Raw genomic sequence first — 22,066 nt, 5'->3', positions numbered from 1 at the left:
GTGTGTGTGTGTGTGTGTGTGTGTGTGTGTGTGTGTGTGTGTGTGTGTGTGTGTGTGTGTATTAATGTATTTATGTACAGTATGTGTGTTTTTTTTGTTTTTGTTTTTTTTTGGGGGGGGGGGGGGGCTCAGAAACAAAGAAGTGTGTAAGGACGTCTAATGTACATGCTTCACAATTACATGCAATTTCCAATTCAATACACTACTTTCCAAAGCATCATATGGAACCTTGGCCTTTCTTTCCCATAATGGGTCAGAAAATTGTATACCAACCCACATCTATCTGGGCATTTCAATTCATAGGGGTAAAAAGAAAAGTTTTCATTTAAAAGAATAAAAATGTAGTTTTCTTAAACTGCAAACATATATTTTACAATGTTTTTATACAATGCTTTAAAACATTAAACAAAAGAACATGCTGATTCAGATTTTTTTTTTTATGTTTTTGTCTTTTGCTCAAAAAGGCTACATTTATTTGATAAAAAAAAAAAAGATACATAAAAAATAATATTGAGAAATACACCGATCAGGCATAACATTATGACCACTTTCCTAATATTGTGTTGGTCTCCCTTTTGATACCAAAACAGCCCTGACCCATCGAGGCATGGACTCCACTAGACCCCTGAAGGTGTGCTGTGGTATCTGGCACCAAGATGTTAGCAGCAGATCATTTCTAAGTCATGTAAGTTGCGAGGTGGGGCCTCCGTGGATCGGACTTGTTTGTTCAGCACATCCCACAGATGCTCAATTGGATTAAGATCTGGGGAATTTGGAGGAGTTGTGCTCCTCAAACCATTCCTGAACCATTTTTGCTTTGTGGCAGGGCGCATTACTGTGTATTCTGAAACCTTTCTATCAGAACCAGCATTAACTTCTTGAGCAATTTGAGCTACAGTAGCTTGCCTGTTGGATTGGACCACAAGGGCCAGCCTTCGCTCCCCAAGTGCATCACTGAGCCTTAGCCGCCCATGACCCTGTCACTGTTCCTTCCTTGGACCATTTTTGATAGATACTGACCACTGCAGACCAGGAACACAAGAGCTGCAGTTTTGGAGATGCTCTGACCCAGTCGTCTAGCCATCACAATTTGGACCTTGTCAAACTCTCTCAAATCCTTACACTTGTCCATTTTTCCTGCTTCTAACACATCAACTTTGAAGATGAAATGTTCACTAGTTGCCTAATATATCCCACCCACTAACAGGTGCCGTGATGAAGAGATAATCAGTGTTATTCACTTCACCTGTCAGTGCTCATAATGTTATGCTTGATCGTTGTATTTCTACCATTTAAAATAAGTGTGTTCTATTTTAATATTTTTTTAAATGTAATTCCAGTAACACTTTAGTATGGGGAACACATATTCACTATTAACTATGACTTTTGCCTCAATAAGTTCCTAATTTACTGCTTATTAATAGTTAGAAAGGTAGTTGTAACATTTAAGTTTTTTAGGGATGTAAGGTCAAGCAGAATAAAACATTAATATGTGCTTTATAAGTACTAATAAACAGCCAATATGTAAGCTAAAAAGCAGTTAAGAAAACTAGTTAAAAGTAAGTATTGTTCCCCATACTGAAGTGTTACAGTAGTTCCTAAATAATTAATGTAATAAATTAATAACAATGTTATTCATGTGATGGCAAAGCTGAATTTTCAGCATCAATACTATTCCAGTCATAAGTATCACATGATCCTTCAGAAATCATTCTAATATGCTGATTTGGTGCTCAAAACATTTCTTATTATCAAAAGAACAGCATTTATTTGAAATCTTTTGTAACATTATAAATGTATTTACTGCCACTTTTGTGTCCTTGCTGAATAAATGTATTCATTTTTTTCTCTTGGATCGTATAGTTTTCCTCTGGAATAGTTTACATCAGAGTTGTTTTTTGTCCTGTAAATCCTATATATTAGTACACTGAAACTTACCACCTCTATCCTCTACTATGCACATGTATGATAGTGATTTCAGTTTGTAAGTGGTGAACTTATAACTGACGGTGTTACAACTTTACAACCATTCCCAGTCTACCCTGTTGTTAGCAAGAGAAGGCATAAAATGACTGCGATCCAAGCTTGGGATGATCAGTGTTTGGGATAATCAGATTCAAACTATAATTTAAGTGAGAAGTGCCATTTAGTGTAATTACTTTAGCACTGCATTTTATTTTATTTTTTTCGTATCCCAACATTTGACATTTAGCATTTTTTCGCAGTCATCATAATGATATGTTGTGTCAATTCTCTCTGGTCTTAAATAATAGAACATTTTGATGATTAAAATATAGGCTTAGGAACATTTTTCTGCTTGGTGAGCTTAATTTCATAAGACTTGCTTTACCATTCAGCCATTTCCATCTTAAAAACATATCATTACATTGGCTTGGTAAATGTGCTTTTTTTTTCTTTTTTCTTTTCACCAAACAAGCTTACTTGTGGAGCCTTGTGATTACTAAACTGGAACAACAGGGCTTCCTTGAGAGCTCAAGATCAAAGCACTGCCCATTTTCTGCTTGATTGTGGCTTCCGCTTGGAAGAGGAAGATCCAGACTGACTGAAGTAACAGGAGCGTTCAGCTGTCTGTAGTGCGCTCATAGCTTCCATCTAGTGGTCATGTCTCTCCTCTGATTTGTAGCTCTCAGCATCTCTTCTGCTTTTACACATGACTGGAACATCTCCATAATGTAACATTAGAACACATGCCTTAAATGGCTACATCAAAAACAAACAAAAAATAAAAATTGTATAAGAGGTCATTTAAATAACACAGTATGTGGCATTATTAAGTGTCATGTGAAGTTTTAGGTAATGTCTGGTCAGCCAGTGCTATTATATATTTTCTTGTATAGTATCACTCCAAGTTTTACTTTAGTTTCTGGAATAACACTGCAATAATATTTATTATGCACATATATGGCTATTGATGTTTAATTCAATTAATGTATTTGTATAGCGCTTTTCATGATACACAATAGTCTTGTATGTCGTTTATAATTAAATATTGTGCTACATTAGTCGTCATTAAACTATATTTCTAAACCTGTTTGCAATGTGTAACAAATGGCAAACCATCATTTAAATAAAAAAAGTTTTTAAATTAGTTAATACCTTGCCTTACGTTTAAAAATGCCTTATACAGAATGAGATATTCCAAAAAAACGCATAGAGTTGAGTTTCTTCACAGCTGTAATAATAGTATTCCAGAGAGTTTGAAGGAATGAACTACGCAATTGCATAATTGTGTCTGCCACAAGGTGGCGCTACAGCTCGGTTTGAAATATAAGACTACCCGGGGCCTGTTTCATAAAACAAGTTTACCAAATAATCCAGGTTTATTTCAGTAACTCTGATTTATTGTCAGTTGATTTGGTTCAAAATAATCAAACTAACTGAAAAAAGCCTGGCTTATTTGGTAAACTTGTTTTATGAAAAGGCCCCTGGTCAGAGCCATTCACGTAAACAGATGAAACATTGAGCAGCGTACTTGAAATGTGAAAATACATCCCTGTCATTTCAGTTTTGGATTCACCATTAGATACATAATATTAGTATACATATATATTTTTTTTTAGGTAAAAAAAGTGAAAGCAAGAATTTGAATGCAAATAGAGTTTATTTACACTCATAATACTGATAAGAATATGTAACGAAATACAAGAACATTTTAAACCGTTCAGAGGCAAGTTTTGTGACATAATTGTGTCCAAATGACAAAAGTCTCGCGTCATAACATCAAATATGACACATTTAAAGGGACAGCTCACTCAAGAATGAATTCTGTCATTTACTCACACTCATGTGATCTCAACTACATTGGGAATACAAAAACAGAATTCATTTTATTGCATCTTTTCATTCCTGTCAATCCCTAACATTTAGTTTCACATCTCCTGTGCTCCATAGAAAGTCGTACAGGTCTAAAACAACAGGAGGAAAAGTAAATGACAAGTTTTATTTCTGAGGGTTAAGCAGCTGTCAACTTTATGACAGTCAAACGAGGTTTTCTAGTGCGAATGTTGAGAAATATCTGCATGTAGAAAACAGCGGGGACTCCTCCATGTTGCACCGACATGAACGGCACACAAAGTAAAAGACCATTATTTAAAGACCCCCCCCCCCGATACGATACCGACTTCAACGTTATCGACGCATCACATTAGTTTTGTTTTTGTGGAAGAATGTTTTCACGGTGAACATAAAGCTAATGTTAGCTAGCTCAGGCTCGTTTCACTTCAATCTAGAGTTACGCAACTCCGCTTCCTTTCTGCCCTGTAAACCCGCCCAAGTATACAGGCAGTAGACTCCATGTTTGTTCATCGCACCGCCACTGTGCCCGCCATAAACGAGATGATCGCTCAAAAAAAAATTATATATCTATTTGGTATTATTTCTAAGCACTGGTCTGTTTTAAATTAGGAGACCGATTCGGATCTTGACCAAACACTCGATATACTCGTTCAAGAACGAGGTTTTCAAACGCATTGAGACCAAACCCGATTTAAAGCTCTTTGAAGAACCATTAACTTATATTTATCCAATGCAAACCGACAGTTTAAGAAAATTTCCCGATACATGTGGGATCGAATCGGGACTTGGTACATAAGCTCAGCACAAGCTCGTGCTCGATTATCCGATTAGCTTTGTTGAGATGAACGTAACAAACGAATACTTTTCAGATATAAAACACCTTTCTGTACTAAGCAATCGATGAGATTAATCTAATTAGAGAATCTATGCATTTATTTTAATGTAGGTACAAACGTAACCATCCAAGCTCGATGCTAAAGGCTAACAGATGTGATACAAGTAACACATGATCGGTTAAAAAGGCACATCTACGACCTGAAACCATACAAAGACAAGACCAAGAAACGAAAACAGCTTCTCTCTTTTTCTTTTTTTTACCAAAATTGGTAAAAAGATCATAAATGCTGTGCATAACCGTCTCATGTATTTCTCGTGTCAATATTAACAGGTACCAGAGGCAAAATTACGTATAAAGTGTGATTTAACTATAAGAACAATTTCTAAAACGTTTTTTGTGCTTTTACATCAAAATGTCTACACTAACCTTAATCCATGACTATTTAGCCGAACAATGTTTCATATCCGCCTTAATATAAACCTATATACTCATTTATACAAACATACACTGATATAAAAGGTATAGACCAACATTTTAAATAAAATGTGCCATAACTGTTTAAACGGGTAGGGTTTCATTTTCCCATTCCACAAAGGATGGCGGCTAACAAGCTAGCAAAAGCTCACAACAGTCGCTAGGTAACATCAGGTTACATTACTACAGTTTCTCGACTATGCTCTAAACTTGCTAGAATAAGGACTAACGTTAACGTTATATTAGATTGTCAAATGAAATCATGTACGAATCATAAACTTGCTACCGTTTTAAAAACTAGTAAGTAACAAGAAAACTTAAGCTAGCGCCTTTCCGTGAAACAACATGGCCTGGATGTACAATTCTATTTTTTTTATTTTACAGTGAACTGCTATAACGTACAAATTCTCAAAATGGTTTCAAAAATATCAAATGTGAAAATCTACAACGTTTCTCGGATGTTTTTTTTCATTTAAAAATGTACTGTCCGAAGCCCTAGGCTTTCAGCGGCATTTCCAGCTGATCATACCCAGAAACGCTCATGTCGTCCGGCCATTGTTTTTACTCGACCTCGTGGATTCTTGCATTTTCCCGTAGAACACAAATAAATCAAGATAAATCATAATAAATAATTCTATAAATATTAATAAGTGTACAAAATAAGAGCAAGTTAATAATTTGAATGACATAAAAATAATATTTAAAACAAAAATAATGGTGTTAATCCTCGACGGTAGGTGTAGGCCTCTCGCACGAGCTTCTTTTCCAGCACTCTTAGCTGATCCAGAGCGAGACGGACGGAACAGCACAGGTTTTTTTTATTTTTGCTCAGAGGGTGAAAAAATATCAGTCGGGTAAAATCGGCAATGCTCGTAAAGAAGGCGGGCAGTAACAAAGTTATTTTACCGCCGTCAAGCGTTGGTTGCAATTGGTCAAATGCTCCCTGCTCATGAATATTGAGAAAACGTTTGACGAATAATGTTTCAGATTGCCGAATTTTATTTAATATTCATGTTTTAAGTATCTACGGATCCGCCCTTTGCTTATACCGACCAATGTAATCTCTTCATACGTTATGTCCCGCCTCCACCTACGTGAGATTCGCTGGAATCAAAAGCGCACAACTCCATTGGTCCTGCGTCAATTTTAATGAATTATTCATATGCTGCAGTCTCACAGCCAATAAGCGCTCAGAAACGTCGATCCGTAACCCGCCCTCTGACTGTTCAGCCCCTGCCAAATAGGCTGTGTAAACCTGTAGCAAAGCATCCAGTCTATATAAAGACGTGTGAGAGCAGTTTTCTCTCAGATGCGCTTAGAGCGCACTGCCGTGTAGACCAGGGAAAGGGAAGGGGCTTGCTGGTAGCTACAATAGCTAGTATATAAACACAAATTTAAAAAGCACATTGAGTAGCAAGACACGGTGGTCACTGGGAAACCGCCATCGGACAAGTTCCGGTCACCATTGGGTGCCAGGAGAGTCTTGGTGGCGTTTCAGAGGTGTTCCTTCTTACAAAGCGGCGTGCCGGGGGAGGACGCGTCTCTTTGAATAGACAGGATGCACGGACCGCCTTCCAGCGACAGCGCATGCCCATTGCGCCTCATCAAGAGAGTGCAATTCGGCGTCCTCAGCCCAGATGAACTTGTAGGTTTTGCTCTTTGGAAGGGGTATTCTCTTACTTCTCTGAGTATTATTGTATTACTCAAGTCATCATCGTCTTAAAATCCTATTAAATACAGATCTTAACATACAGTGTCTTCTGTGAACTTGTGTTTTGCTAACTTAGCCGGCTAGCCACTTTTGCCTCTAGTAAGAGCATGTGTTTAGAAAGTTGAACAAACACTACACAAGAGTCCTACTTTAACAATTAGCAGCAAGACACGGACAGTCATGTTTGAAGATATATAATTTTAACTCGTTGAAATGTTTATTGTTTGTTTACTTTATTTGACGAATTTCGAGTCACATGGTAGACCCAGAGTTACTCCCAAGTTTCCACATTGTTCCCTGTGTCTTCTTACTGGCAATAAAATATATGAAGTTTTATATTCGTGACTGATTTAATTAAAGAGCTCAAATAAATGTAATGAAGTGCACTTATGTTTTACAATAAATGTAGAGCAAATAGCATTTTCTGAGTTGAGCTGTGATGCTTATGAGACTAATGTCATCCTTTTCATAACCTTTTAAACCTTGAAATATTTTCAAATGAATGGTTTGAATGCAGTTTTGAGCAGACACTTCATGTTGTGGTTAATGTGTGTTTTATGGGTGCAACAATGTAATTTATTACAGAAACTCATTATAAAATTATTAAATCGCCTTTGTTTACATTTCAAACTGAAATGTTTAAAGAAAAATGTCTTCTGGTGAATTATGCATTTTGCATCTCATCATTGCTTATAAACTTGATGTTGCTCTTGGTGCAATTGTTCAAACTTTATTAGCAAATGTATTTGTTTTTTGCCAGTGTTTTGTCACTTGTGGAAATGAAGACATTTTAATGCTGTTTCCTTTATTGTTTTCAGAAACGAATGTCCGTTACTGAAGGGGGTATCAAGTACCCCGAGACCACGGAGGGAGGACGCCCTAAGCTGGGGGGACTCATGGACCCCCGACAAGGGGTAATTGAGAGGTCCGGCAGATGCCAGACATGTGCAGGTATGTTCATAAATTAGATTTTTAATGTGTTGTATTTGTTTCTGGTTGATTTTTAAACGCTCCTGTTAATGTATTATGCATTGTGTACTTGATTACTTCTTGTTGTTGTTTAGGTAACATGACTGAGTGCCCTGGTCATTTTGGTCACATTGAGCTGGCTAAGCCAGTCTTTCATGTTGGCTTCATCACAAAGATCATGAAGGTCCTCCGCTGTGTGTGTTTCTTCTGTTCAAAGCTGCTTGTGGATGCGGTATGCCATATTTTTAATTTTGCCAGTTCTTTGCGATTTGTCAGTGTTCCTTCCTGTATGGTTAACTTTTAATTTTGTTTTGTCCAGAACAATCCAAAAATCAAAGACATCTTGACCAAGTCGAAGGGGCAGCCACGTAAGCGTCTGACCCACGTCTATGACCTCTGTAAAGGCAAAAACATTTGTGAGGGTGGAGAGGAGATGGACAACAAGTTTGGAGTGGAGCAGCAGGAGACAGAGGAAGACCTCACCAAAGAGAAGGTACAGAACTGATCGTTATCTAATCACACAAATGCTCTCCTTTGCATTTAAAGCTCACTGTGGAAAGGTTTCATGCTTGTTTAAAAACTGATTTTTATCCTTGCATTTCAAGGGTCATGGAGGCTGTGGCAGATACCAGCCACGTATCCGTCGCTCTGGCCTGGAGCTGTATGCTGAATGGAAGCATGTGAATGAGGACTCTCAGGAGAAGAAGATTCTCCTCAGCCCTGAACGTGTGCATGAGATCTTCAAACGCATTTCGGATGAAGAGGACATGATCCTGGGCATGGACCCCAAATACGCCCGTCCTGAGTGGATGATTGTCACAGTGTTGCCTGTGCCCCCTCTTGCTGTGAGACCAGCTGTGGTCATGCAGGGCTCTGCTCGAAACCAGGTTAGTATTTCTTATTGAACAGTGGGATAGAAGTCTGATGTATTGGAGAGGTTTGTACTGATGGCTGTCAAGATATTTTAATTGTACACACTTTTCCCCCTAGGATGATTTAACACACAAGTTGGCTGACATTGTGAAGATCAATAACCAGCTGAAGCGAAATGAGCAGAGTGGAGCTGCAGCGCATGTTATAGCAGAGGATGTCAAGCTGCTTCAGTTCCACGTGGCCACTATGGTGGACAATGAACTGCCAGGTTTACCTAGGGTAAGATTTACACCATCTTAAATATGAATTCAGGCTACTGCCAATTATTTGTATGAGTAGCAACAATTATATGCTTATTAGCAGTATTAATAAAAAATTCAGTAATTTATTATTTTTATTAACAATTATAAATGACTAAGAAAAGTGAACAATATCATTGAACTGTTGATTTAATATTAATTATTATTAAATATGTATTAAGTAAAAAAAAAAAAAAAATGAATTGAACTTTATTGTTATGCCAGCCTTAAGTCTGTCTACATACAAAATAAAACATGATACGACAGTTGCAACCAATCAAAATATATTTGATATTTAATCTACATATTTAGTCTTTTTGGTCCAATGAAAGTTAACAGTAGAATACAGAATGCTTAATGAAGAATGTGCTATCATATGCTTTTGTTTTAGGCAATGCAAAAGTCTGGTCGCCCGCTAAAATCCATCAAGCAGAGGCTAAAGGGTAAGGAAGGACGTGTCAGAGGTAATCTGATGGGAAAGCGTGTAGACTTCTCTGCCCGAACTGTCATTACACCTGACCCCAACCTGCAGATTGACCAGGTGGGAGTTCCTCGTTCCATTGCTGCAAACATGACCTTCCCTGAGATCGTCACACCCTTTAACATTGACAGGTAATATTAGGAATCATTTCATTCTAATGAATGCACATCTCACATCATTGTGAATACACATCATTTATGAAATATTCTACACTATTTCTTTGTCTCTGACTTTGTAACTCTATGCGCTTAATGGGTCTCATTCATGAAACATTCGTAAATATACGAGTAAATATGTGAGTGATTTGCGTGTAAAGAGACCTTCCCGAAAACTCTTCTCCTGATTCACAAATACTTCGTAAACGCCAGAAGTGATAGTGAAATGTGTGTGTGTGTGTGTGTTAATGAATTCCAAACAGTCGTAAATGGGATGCGCATGCACGCTCATTCTCAATTACCATAAATCCGACTGACAACTATATATGGGCATCATATTATGACACCAAACGAAGGATTTTGGACATTTTATAGGAAACAATTTCCATAACAATTAAGGGGCCATTAGTTTGGCCAGCCCTATTGAAATCAATTAATTATTTGATTAAAGTGCTCCGTTTGCAGATGCTATTACTGGCTCTCACAATAAAAGTAAAAAGAAAAAAACGTATGTAATTACTATATATATTTTTTCCAAAATGCTGTTTAAATATGTACCTTATTAAGGTGAATTAAAATGCAGCCTTAGTAATGAGCAAAATGTTCGAATGTTAAACGCACTATTTACGCGTGGCTGGGAGCAGGTGTAGATTTCTTTCGTACCAACTAACATTTGGAAAAAATTGAACATTTTAATGAATCCGAAAATTTACGCCATAACCACTTTACACACGATTTACACAAAAATTAGTTCTGCTCGTGTTTCATGAATGGGACCCAATGATATTTTTTTTTTCCCCTTTAAATTTACAGACTCCAAGAGCTTGTGAGGAGAGGTAACAGTCAGTACCCTGGAGCCAAATATATCATCCGTGACAACGGAGACAGAATTGACCTGCGGTTCCACCCTAAACCAAGTGACCTTCACCTTCAGATTGGATACAAAGTTGGTTCTTACCTTGGTTAATATTAGAATATAATTTTTTGGTTACAGTGAGCACAGTATTTGAAACCCCTGTTTTCTTTCTAGGTTGAACGACACATGTGTGATGGGGACATCATTGTTTTCAACAGACAGCCCACACTGCACAAAATGTCTATGATGGGCCATAGAGTACGAATCTTGCCTTGGTCAACATTTCGACTGAACCTCAGGTATGTCACATTGTTTATAGATTGATACATGGGTAGTAGAGATGCTCATAATTAACTGGTTAACCGACAGTGGTTAAACGGTTTAAAGTTTTAAAGATTTTTATTTTTATTTTTTTGAGAACGCTTGCTGCATGGTTAAATACGCTATATCTATAACATTTAGTTATTGAGAGGGGGGAAAAAAAAAGATCCTTTAAATTTAATGGTATTCAGAATGGAGCAATGAAAAATAAAAGCTATAAACATAAAGCCAAAATGAATTTAAAGGGAAACTGATACCGTCATTAGGCTTGTGTAGTGTGTGAGGCGTTTGTGCGATCACTTGAATTGTTTCCTTTAAAACATGAGTTTACTTGTGTACACACAATAAAAACAAAACATTGTGCTTTTCTAAAATGGAGAGAACAAACCAGGATGAGCTTTCTGCCATCAGTTTCCTTTCCGTGAACTTGTTTTTGGAGTGCGTCGAAAATTAAATGAAACTCGGCATATTACACTTTCGTTTTGTTAATCTGTTAATTTAAGTGAAATATAATTGGCGCATTTATTCCTTTTTATATATATATATAATTTGAATCTGTTTTTCTCCATTCACAGAAGCGCTGCAGGTGTGTGATGTGGCGATGAGTGAATCCTCATGTTCTGTTTATGCTGCTATTTGCGCATGTAAAACTAAACCCATGGAAAACCGATTGTTTTTAATGGGTCACTCTTATTCATTCTAATTAAACAAACTTGTCGGTTAACGGTTAATGATCGGTTAACGAGCTTTGGTTGTCAGTTAGGAAAAAAAACTGAAATGAACATCCCTAATGGGTAGGTACTTTATAGATTTGGTATGCTCTACTATCCATTATATTTGCAAAAACAAATCGTTGTAGAAATGGCTAATGCTCATGTTTAGCAGCAGTTGTTCTAATATAAGGGTTTTTGGTTTTATGAAAATGACAAAGATTTTAAAAGTAAAAATCTCTTTCTAGTGTAACGACCCCATACAACGCTGACTTTGATGGAGATGAGATGAACCTGCACTTGCCGCAATCTCTGGAGACCCGTGCTGAGATCCAGGAGCTGGCCATGGTGCCTCGTATGATTGTCACACCACAGTCCAACAGACCCGTCATGGGTATTGTGCAGGACACACTGACTGCTGTGCGCAAGTTCACCAAGAGAGATGTCTTCTTAGAGAGGGTATGTTTACAAAGTGGTGGGACCAAATTATGAATTTAATGAACTGTTAAAGGGGTTTTTCTTGTCAAATGATCTACGCTGGTGGTGGACAAACATGGCCACCCACACACAGTACAAAGTACCCTACCCATGTGAACTGTGAGCCCAGTACTGACAATAAATGCCAAGAAACAGTTTGTGATATTAACTTATCCTGTTTATCCATGAAATAAAAAATAATCACTAAAACGATCGTAAAACAAAGTGCTTAGGACGATTTTAAAAATCTGTAAATTTATATGTAAAGTCACTGAGTGAGTGGTTTGAAAAGTTAGTAATAAAATGAACCACACATTACATAGGAAAAGTGTCAGGTCTATTATTTTGCATTGACAATCTGTATCGCTTGACATGCTGTATCAGATTTTACCGGTACTGCAAAATGGCAGGTATTATCACATTAAATGATCGAATAAATCTTTTTGGCAGGACAAAGATTAATTTTGGCAGCCGACAAAATATTTTCAATGCAGGAAAAACCCTGTGTTAGGTAGAAGTACATGAGATTCATGCTAATGAAGAGCTTTGCCCTCTTGTTTCCTTTTGTCTGCTTTGTTTTAGGGTGAGGTGATGAACCTCCTCATGTTTCTCTCTACATGGGATGGGAAAGTGCCCCAACCAGCTATATTGAAGCCTCGACCCCTCTGGACGGGCAAACAGATCTTCAGCCTGATCATCCCTGGGCACATTAATGCAATCCGAACACACAGCACTCACCCTGATGAAGAGGACAGCGGTCCTTATAAACACATCTCCCCTGGAGACACTAAGGTGCAGTAGTCCAGCCCCAAACCTTGAAATTTTTATGCAAAATTAAGTCTATACATTTTCCTTCATCCAAGTCTTTTTGCAGGTAATTGTGGAAAATGGTGAGCTGATCATGGGGATCCTGTGTAAGAAGTCACTGGGAACCTCAGCTGGCTCTCTTGTCCATATCTCATACCTTGAGATGGGCCATGACATCACACGACTCTTCTATTCCAACATCCAGACCGTCGTCAACAACTGGCTGCTCATTGAAGGTAAAAAGAACACAAATTGGGATTAATTCACTTTTTGTAATCATGCAAATATTAAGTCACTTGCTTCAAATATTTTAGTTTATTAACCATTGCATCTGCTTCAGGTCACTCTATTGGTATTGGAGACTCCATTGCTGATAAGGCTACATATCAGGACATTCAGAACACTATTAAGAAGGCCAAACAAGATGTGATAGAGGTGAGTTAGCCTTGATATTAGTTACATGTAATAATGCAATGTCATAAGGCACTTGTACATGAATGCAGTCATGCATGTGTTGACTTCTTTCTCAGGTCATTGAGAAAGCTCACAACAATGAGTTGGAGCCCACCCCAGGTAACACTCTGAGACAGACCTTTGAGAACCAGGTCAACCGTATTCTGAACGATGCTCGAGACAAGACTGGATCCTCTGCACAGAAGTCACTGTCAGAGTACAACAATTTCAAATCCATGGTGGTGGCTGGTTCAAAAGGCTCTAAAATTAACATTTCTCAGGTAAGAGAATTGATAATTGAAAGACTCTTCAATTTAAAGTTGAAACCAAAAAATGGACTTTTAAATCTGAATATGTATATGCAAATGTGGTCCATGTCAGGTTTCACATAATTTGATCATTCTCTATATTGGTTTTCCTTCATCCTTTTAGGTTATTGCTGTGGTGGGGCAGCAGAACGTTGAGGGTAAGCGAATCCCCTTCGGTTTCAAACACCGCACTCTCCCTCACTTCATTAAAGATGACTATGGTCCAGAAAGTAGAGGCTTCGTGGAAAACTCCTATCTGGCCGGTCTCACACCAACTGAGTTTTTCTTTCACGCCATGGGAGGCAGAGAGGGTTTGATCGACACGGCTGTCAAAACTGCTGAGACAGGTAATGAACAGACATGCATTGAGCAGCTATTGGGGGCTAAGCCTAAATGTAATCTGAAATTAAAAATGTAATACTTATTTCTTGTCTAAGTATGTGTTATGTAAAATTGGCATCAGAATTCTCTTAGTTAAAGGTTGAAATTGTCCTCATGGCTTTTGATGAATCTTTTCTTTCAGGTTATATTCAGCGTCGTTTGATCAAGTCTATGGAGTCGGTTATGGTAAAGTATGATGCTACAGTCAGAAATTCAATTAACCAGGTTGTCCAGCTGAGGTATGGAGAGGATGGGCTGGCAGGAGAGGCCGTGGAGTTCCAAAACATGGCGACACTTAAGCCATCCAACAAAGCCTTTGAGAAGAAGTGAGTGCTGTTTTTGTGTTCACTGTAATATTTCCAGGAACGTTAATATATTGCCAATAGTTCAAGCTAAATATCTTAATGAAGCTATATTAATCTGAATTAACAAGGACATGGATAGTAAGCCTTTTGGTCATCCGCTCAGAGCCAATACACAAGTGATTTACTGACTTGCGTCATTGATTCGACTTTCCACCTCTTTCTTTAATCACACAGGTTCAGGTTTGACTGCACCAACGAACGAGCTCTTCGCCGCACTCTACAAGAAGATGTGGTGAAAGATGTGATGACCAATGCCCATGTCCAGAGTGCTCTAGAGAAAGAGTTTGAAAAGATGAGGGAAGACCGAGAGATCCTGAGGGCCATTTTCCCCACAGGAGACAGCAAGGTCTGTCCCTTAAGAGTAACATATATAAGTATCATCAATATCATATGTTCATAGACCCAAACTGACATGCTTCCCATAGGTGGTACTACCGTGCAATCTGGCCAGAATGATCTGGAATGCTCAGAAGATTTTCCGCATCAATCCTCGGACACCAACTGACCTTAACCCAGTACGAGTAGTTGAAGGTGGGTTAAACACTTTTAGGTATCCTAATTTTTTTTTTTTTTAACATCTGTATTAGATGTGTATATTAGATTGTATAGTGTTTTAACCACCGTAAGGCTGTCAGTGTTTGAGCGGGTCTCCCAGCTAAATAAAGATTCCTGCTTGTGGCAGCTAAATAAAGCCTGCTGACGACTGATCCCTATAGCTTACCGCTGTCTTGTGGCATACCTGTGCAAGCTGATTATAAAGGCCACTTTTACATCTTTATGTATGTTGACTAAAGAAATTGCTTCAAGCTTAACACAATCTACACCTATTAATATAATCCAAGTTATTCTTCCTTGTAGTGGCACTACCCTTTATATTTGTACTCCACAGCAGTCCATTTGTGGCCTTGTAATGATCACACGTGAATATTTTGTTTTTTTTGTAGGAGTTCACGAGTTGAGTAAGAAGCTGGTTATTGTAAATGGTGAAGACCAGTTAAGCAGGCAAGCCCAGGAGAATGCAACTCTGCTGTTCAACATCCACCTGCGCTCTACTCTCTGCTCTAAGAGAATGACTGAGGAGTTCCGTCTTAGCACAGAGGCTTTTGATTGGCTGCTGGGAGAGATTGAGACCAAATTTAACCAATCCATTGTAAGTAATGCTTGCTGAGTGCAGTTAAATCTCTTCACATAAATGAAATACAGTAATAACATCTTAGCAATTTATTCAGTTTTTACAAGTAGGCTCATTGGCTGAATTGTGACTTTTTCCTCAGGCTCACCCTGGTGAGATGGTTGGTGCTCTGGCTGCCCAGTCTCTGGGAGAGCCTGCTACTCAGATGACCCTGAACACATTCCACTATGCCGGTGTGTCCGCCAAAAACGTCACTCTCGGTGTGCCTCGTCTCAAAGAGCTTATCAACATCTCCAAGCGACCCAAGACCCCCTCACTGACCGTCTTTCTCCTGGGCCAAGCGGCCCGTGACGCAGAGAGGGCCAAAGATATCCTGTGTCGGTTGGAGCACACAACCCTGCGCAAGGTCACTGCCAACACGGCCATTTATTATGACCCAAACCCACAGAACACTGTGGTGACTGAGGATCAGGAGTGGGTCAACGTGTACTATGAGATGCCTGACTTCGATGTGACCCGCATTTCACCCTGGCTGCTGCGTATTGAACTTGACCGCAAACACATGACTGACCGTAAGCTGACCATGGAGCAAATTGCAGAGAAGATCAATGCAGGTGGGCTTGAGCTTATTATTGGATAAATACTTTAAACGCTTTAAATGGCAAACAGAATGGACTTTGAGGTATGTACATTTCTATCAAACTCTAATCCTTGTCTGTCTCCTAGGATTTGGTGATGACCTAAACTGCATCTTCAATGATGACAATGCTGAGAAACTGGTATTGCGAATCCGCATCATGAATAGTGATGAGAACAAGTTCCAAGAGGTAACTTATTGTAATTTGAACTTACTGGTGCGTGCACATAACTGTCCTCTTCTCTCTCAATATTGAATCCTAAATGTTGGATATTATGTCCAGGATGAGGAGGTAGTGGATAAGATGGATGACGATGTCTTCCTTCGCTGCATTGAATCCAACATGCTGACAGACATGACCCTGCAAGGCATTGAGCAGATCAGCAAGGTATTTTTCCCTCTTTAACAGTTTTTAAGTTCACTTTGGTGCAGACTATCACCTGCCAGCCCATGTGGCAGTGCAGGGTCATCAAAAAGGCGCATAACACTTAATGCAACTGAGGGTGGATGGGGACTAATGGGGAATGCTAATTGGTACCCTCCTGAATTATAAAATGATAAAATTACATCAGATGGCCATGAGATTGGATCTTAACAACTTTCACTCTGCACCTGTAGGTGTACATGCATCTTCCACAGACAGACAACAAGAAGAAAATCATCATCACAGAAGAGGGAGAATTCAAAGCCCTACAGGAGTGGATCCTGGAAACGGATGGAGTCAGTCTCATGAGGGTCCTCAGTGAGAAGGACGTTGACCCTGTCAGGACCACCTCCAATGACATTGTGGAGATTTTCACTGTAAGGATCGTTTAATAGTCTAAAGGTTGTGACCTATTAAGTTCTCAAATCGTATTCAGAAATGTCTGCTCTTCACCTGCAGGTTCTTGGTATTGAGGCTGTGCGTAAGGCACTGGAAAGAGAGTTGTACCATGTCATCTCTTTCGACGGTTCTTATGTTAATTACCGCCATCTTGCCTTGCTGTGTGACACAATGACATGCAGGGGTCACTTGATGGCCATCACTCGTCATGGTATCAACAGACAGGACACTGGACCCCTCATGAAGTGCTCTTTTGAAGAGACTGTGAGATTTGATTAATTGGCTCCATTTAACATTTTAAAATGGTAGTCTTGTAAAGAACTTTAATGTCTAATGTTGTCCATTTCTTCTATAGGTGGATGTGTTGATGGAAGCTTCTTCACATGGTGAATGTGACCCAATGAAGGGAGTGTCTGAGAACATCATGCTGGGACAGCTGGCTCCTGCAGGCACTGGCTGCTTTGACCTGCTGTTAGATGCTGAAAAGTGCAAGTATGGCATGGAGATCCCCACCAACATCCCTGGCATCAGTGTTGCAGGACGTAAGTCAAACTCACTGCCTTGTTTAATTGTTTTATAGCTTTAATTTAGGCATACTCATTTGTCCTCAAATCTAAACCTTTTAACTTTTGCTTTTTCCGTTCCAGCCACAGGCATGTTCTTTGGCTCTGCCCCCAGCCCTATGAGTGGCATGTCTCCAGCCATGACTCCTTGGAATACAGGAGCCACTCCTGCATATGGTGCCTGGTCTCCCAGTGTTGGTGAGTAAGATATTGCTACATAAAGTTTTGTTTGTCACCCTTATTTACTGTGCATTTGTATATGTTGACCAACTCTATTTCATGGCTTTTTTTTTCCTTCCCATACAGGAAGTGGAATGACACCAGGTGCTGCAGGCTTTTCTCCCAGTGCTGCATCCGATGCCAGCGGCTTCTCGCCTGGCTATTCTCCTGCCTGGTCCCCTACTCCTGGTTCTCCTGGATCACCTGGGCCAGCTAGCCCTTATATCCCCTCACCAGGTTACTCCACTGTCCATTTTTGTCTTTGTCTAAGAATAATGGATGTTGTTTACTTGGTTGTACTAGCTGGTTGCAAACCAAACTGTTCTCTTATGCATGTCTTTTTCTTTCAGGAGCCTTGTCTCCCAATTACTCTCCAACCTCTCCTGCCTATGAGCCTCGTTCTCCTGGTGGATACACCCCTCAGAGCCCTGGCTACTCTCCAACCTCTCCATCATACTCGCCAACTTCACCATCTTATTCTCCCACCAGCCCGAACTACAGCCCCACATCTCCGTCCTACTCGCCCACATCACCCTCCTACTCTCCAACTTCGCCGTCTTATTCTCCAACATCGCCAAGCTACTCTCCGACTTCACCTTCTTACTCTCCGACTTCACCTTCTTACTCTCCGACTTCACCTTCTTACTCCCCGACTTCACCATCCTACTCCCCAACATCCCCCAGCTACAGCCCAACGTCTCCCAGCTACAGCCCAACCTCGCCGAGTTACAGCCCCACGTCTCCGTCTTATTCCCCCACATCTCCGTCTTACTCTCCCACCTCTCCAAGCTACTCTCCAACCTCCCCATCCTATTCCCCAACATCTCCGAGCTACAGCCCAACTTCGCCCAACTACACACCCACCTCACCCAGTTACTCCCCAACCTCTCCATCTTACAGTCCCACCTCACCGTCCTACTCCCCCACCTCTCCCAATTACACCCCAACCAGCCCAAATTATTCCCCCACCTCTCCTTCATACTCCCCCACTTCGCCATCCTACTCTCCATCCAGTCCGCGCTACACCCCGCAATCTCCCACGTACACCCCAAGCTCGCCCTCTTACAGCCCGAGTTCTCCATCCTATTCCCCCACCTCTCCAAAATATACTCCCACCTCTCCCTCTTACAGTCCCAGCTCTCCTGAATATACCCCAACATCCCCCAAATATTCCCCTACTTCCCCAAAGTACTCGCCCACTTCACCCAAATACAGTCCCACCTCTCCAACCTACTCCCCAACTACACCCAAGTACAGTCCTACTTCCCCTACTTACTCTCCAACTTCTCCCACCTACACCCCAACCAGCCCAAAATATTCCCCCACCTCTCCGACTTACTCTCCAACTTCTCCAAAATACTCTCCTACATCCCCTACCTACTCGCCAACTAGTCCTAAGGGCTCCACCTACAGCCCCACTTCTCCTGGCTACAGCCCCACCTCTCCGACCTACAGCCCAGCCATCAGCCCTGACGATAGCGATGAAGAAAATAACTAAAGATGTTTGGTGTCGGGGTTCATGCTACTTCCCTGAAAGGCACTCTGACCCTGGGATAAAGACTGAAGGAAAGCCACTCAGCTGGGGTTGTTGTGATTTACAGGGAAGGCTGAGAAACCTGGGATCCCTCATGTGACATCCTCCTTTTTGATTTTTTTTTTTTCTTCTCCTTTGGGCTTCTTGAACTGTTCTTAAATAGCCTCACTAAACAGGCTTCAGTGGTTGCATCTGTTATATCAGAGGTTTGAACTATAAGCCAAACAAGGCTGCCTTTGTATAGACCATTTTGGTCGCTCTAAGTTTAGAGGGAGAACTGTAACTAAAAAATAGTGGAAAGATGCAGGAGATTGACTGACTGCTTTTGGAAGGGAATGATCACTCATAGTCCTCTTTCCATTGTCATTTCTTTCTCCCTTTTTCTCTAAAATTCAGTGTTGGATATAAAGGAAAGCTAAGAAGTATTGCCAAAAGCCTTCAAACAGAAAACAGTGGATTGTATCTGAAAAGTTTCAAATGAAACCTTAAATCTCTATAACATAAATAGAAAGGGAGGAAACTGACCTTTCTCACTTTTTTTTTTTTTTAATGGCATTTTCTTTCTTCCTCTGTGTAAATAAGCGCTTGTTCCCAGTTTTGATGTTTCTAGGTCAGAACTGAGAACTGTTTAAATATTAATGTTGATTTTGTCTAATTTGAGTTGACTTATAAAAATTTATTTCTGAAGAAACAGGTGGTTGGAAGTGGCTGTTTATTAGAAACGTGTTGAAGCTGACACTCATTGTGCAGATTAAAAATGTCCTGTAATACTGTAGTCTAATGTATGCCAGCCCATGACATGGGTAAAAGTGTTGTGTAGTGATTGCCCTCTTCTGTAGGAGTCTGAGAGGGGGAACGGATGCTTGATTTTAAGGCATCAAATTTCTATTCAATTGTCCCCAAATGATGCAAGCCTTATATCCTTCACCAGCATCTGCCCAGTAATTTACAATTTCAATAACTGCAAAAAAAAAAAAAAAAAAAAAGGTAACCAGCTGTCTTGGAGTGTGAAGTTACCTTTTTGGTTTTATTTCTTTTATCCTAAGAGTGGGGTTGGAGCATGGCTTTGCATAAGCTGCACCATGTAACATTTTTAAACCACCTAGGTCTAAATCTTATGAGACTTTCCCTGTCCTCAGCACTCAACCCTTTAATCTAACAAGTGTATAATTGTTTTCTGATATTTGCATCAAGTACAACTGAATCTTTTGTGTGAATTACTGAGGAAAAGCATTTTACACTTTCTTGCGCTGGCTTCATTGTCGTTGGGTCAGCTTCTGCTTTTTGGATTAAGTGCTTTGGGTGGGGTGGGGGAAGGGTGCAGTTTGGTTTGTTTCATTTGCAAATATGCATGGTTTCATCTGTCATCAAAGACCTTGGGATCATTTGTCAACCTAAATTTTGTCAGCTGATTCTGACAGTCATCTTATGCTTGAACAGTAGGTGGCGACAGAGACTGGTTTAACTTGGGCTTTAGAGGCATTTAGATCTTTACCTTTTTTTTCCTTTAAATCTGACAGCAAGTGGTGCCTGTGGTTTCCTCAACTCTCTTCCAACTGGATGGTGGTAGTTGCAGGAAGGTTTTGTTGCTCTTGCATATTTCAGCTTTAGATTTAAGGCCTTAGATTGGAGAGCAGTTCTTACAGTGTCTCTTTAATGCCCTTGTTTGCCTTCAATTTCATGGTTGTTTAAAGAAAATCCAGTTAATACTCTGTACCCAGGCTCCCAGTAATGGTGTGTGTGTGTGTGTGTGCAAGTGTGTGTGCAAGAGGGTATAAATGGAAAAGACAGGGTTTTCTTGAGTTTGAGTAATAACTGGGTCAGGTTTATGGGGAAAGGAGAATTTAAATTAAGAGAATTTGCCACTGTATAGAAATCAATCTGATTACTTCATTCTCTGTATCTATGTTTTGTTTGTTTTTTGACTTGAAAAATAAAAAGTTTGACTAAACTATTGTTTGGGTGTTTGTTCAATTTTCACTTAAATAAATTGTTACAACTCCTGTTCCAAACCTGTATATAGAGCCCCTAAAGGGACATGGTGGTGGGAAAAAAATTGGAATGGGAGGATTTTTTATTTTTCCAAATATTTTGCGCACCCCCAAGAAACTTTGCGTTCCCTTACTGTGAGCTCGGACAAAAACTTCCTCTTTAATGTCCTGCTGGCTGGCAGTAGTGTTTCAGTTCCATAAATGAATAATGCATACAAAATGCACTGCTCAGAGTTTGAACTTGTTGGACTCAAATATAAAGAAATGCAGTCAGTGCTTAACTTCTTGAGTTCAGTAAAGTTGGCCATATTCACAGATTCGAACTTCGATCAATAACTCATGAGTTAAATGTTAAAACACAAATGCACAACAACCCAATTTTCCTCATGTGCTTTATAATAAATTGGTCTCTATGAGCAGTCTGAAGGGACTGTCTGAAAAGTGCAAAACCCTTTTGCTCCTTTTATATTATGAAAAACTCTTAACTTCACTAACACACTGTACTGTCACCAAATTAAGTTGTGAGAACGAGCAATGAGAATACTTTTTGTGCACCAAAATAACTTTATTCAATATCTAGTGATGGGCGATTAAAAAAAAAAATGCTTCATGAAGCTTTGAAGCTTTACAAATCTTTTGTTGCGAATCAATGATTCGGAGCATGTATCAAACAGCCACAGTCATGTGATTTCAGTAAATGAGGCTTTGTTACATCATAAGTGTTTTGAAATTTCAGTTGTTCACATGCCTTTGACAGTTTGTTACACGCTCCAAACCACTGATTCGAAACAAATGATTCGTAAAGCTTCATCAGGCAGTGTTTTGAAATCACCAATCACTAGATATTGTTGAATAAAGTCTTATTTTGTTTTT

The 22,066-nt window shown here is 39.6% G+C and overlaps 1 protein-coding gene across 1 annotated transcript; it reads left to right on the top strand.

Annotated features, from left to right (window-relative positions):
* The first annotated feature begins 6,430 nt into the window (after nt 1-6,430).
* On the top strand, nt 6,431-21,165 carry polr2a (RNA polymerase II subunit A). Its single transcript, XM_067368734.1, has 28 exons — nt 6,431-6,773; nt 7,658-7,790; nt 7,904-8,040; nt 8,128-8,301; nt 8,414-8,695; nt 8,799-8,960; nt 9,372-9,592; nt 10,430-10,562; nt 10,647-10,771; nt 11,752-11,962; nt 12,563-12,772; nt 12,855-13,023; nt 13,128-13,222; nt 13,318-13,521; nt 13,673-13,895; nt 14,072-14,255; nt 14,469-14,640; nt 14,720-14,825; nt 15,239-15,444; nt 15,569-16,040; nt 16,153-16,253; nt 16,347-16,451; nt 16,682-16,864; nt 16,947-17,150; nt 17,242-17,428; nt 17,534-17,647; nt 17,756-17,905; nt 18,019-21,165. The coding sequence occupies exons 1-28, from the start codon at nt 6,687-6,689 to the stop codon at nt 19,164-19,166; spliced, it is 5,898 nt and encodes a 1,965-aa protein (XP_067224835.1). The 5' UTR covers nt 6,431-6,686; the 3' UTR covers nt 19,167-21,165.
* Nucleotides 21,166-22,066: the final 901 nt, after the last annotated feature.

The sequence above is a fragment of the Chanodichthys erythropterus genome, chromosome 19 (assembly GCF_024489055.1).
Source record: "Chanodichthys erythropterus isolate Z2021 chromosome 19, ASM2448905v1, whole genome shotgun sequence".
Taxonomy (NCBI): Eukaryota; Metazoa; Chordata; class Actinopteri; order Cypriniformes; family Xenocyprididae; genus Chanodichthys; species Chanodichthys erythropterus.
Note: the sequence above shows the minus strand (reverse complement) of the source record. Positions and strands in the feature narration are given on the sequence as shown.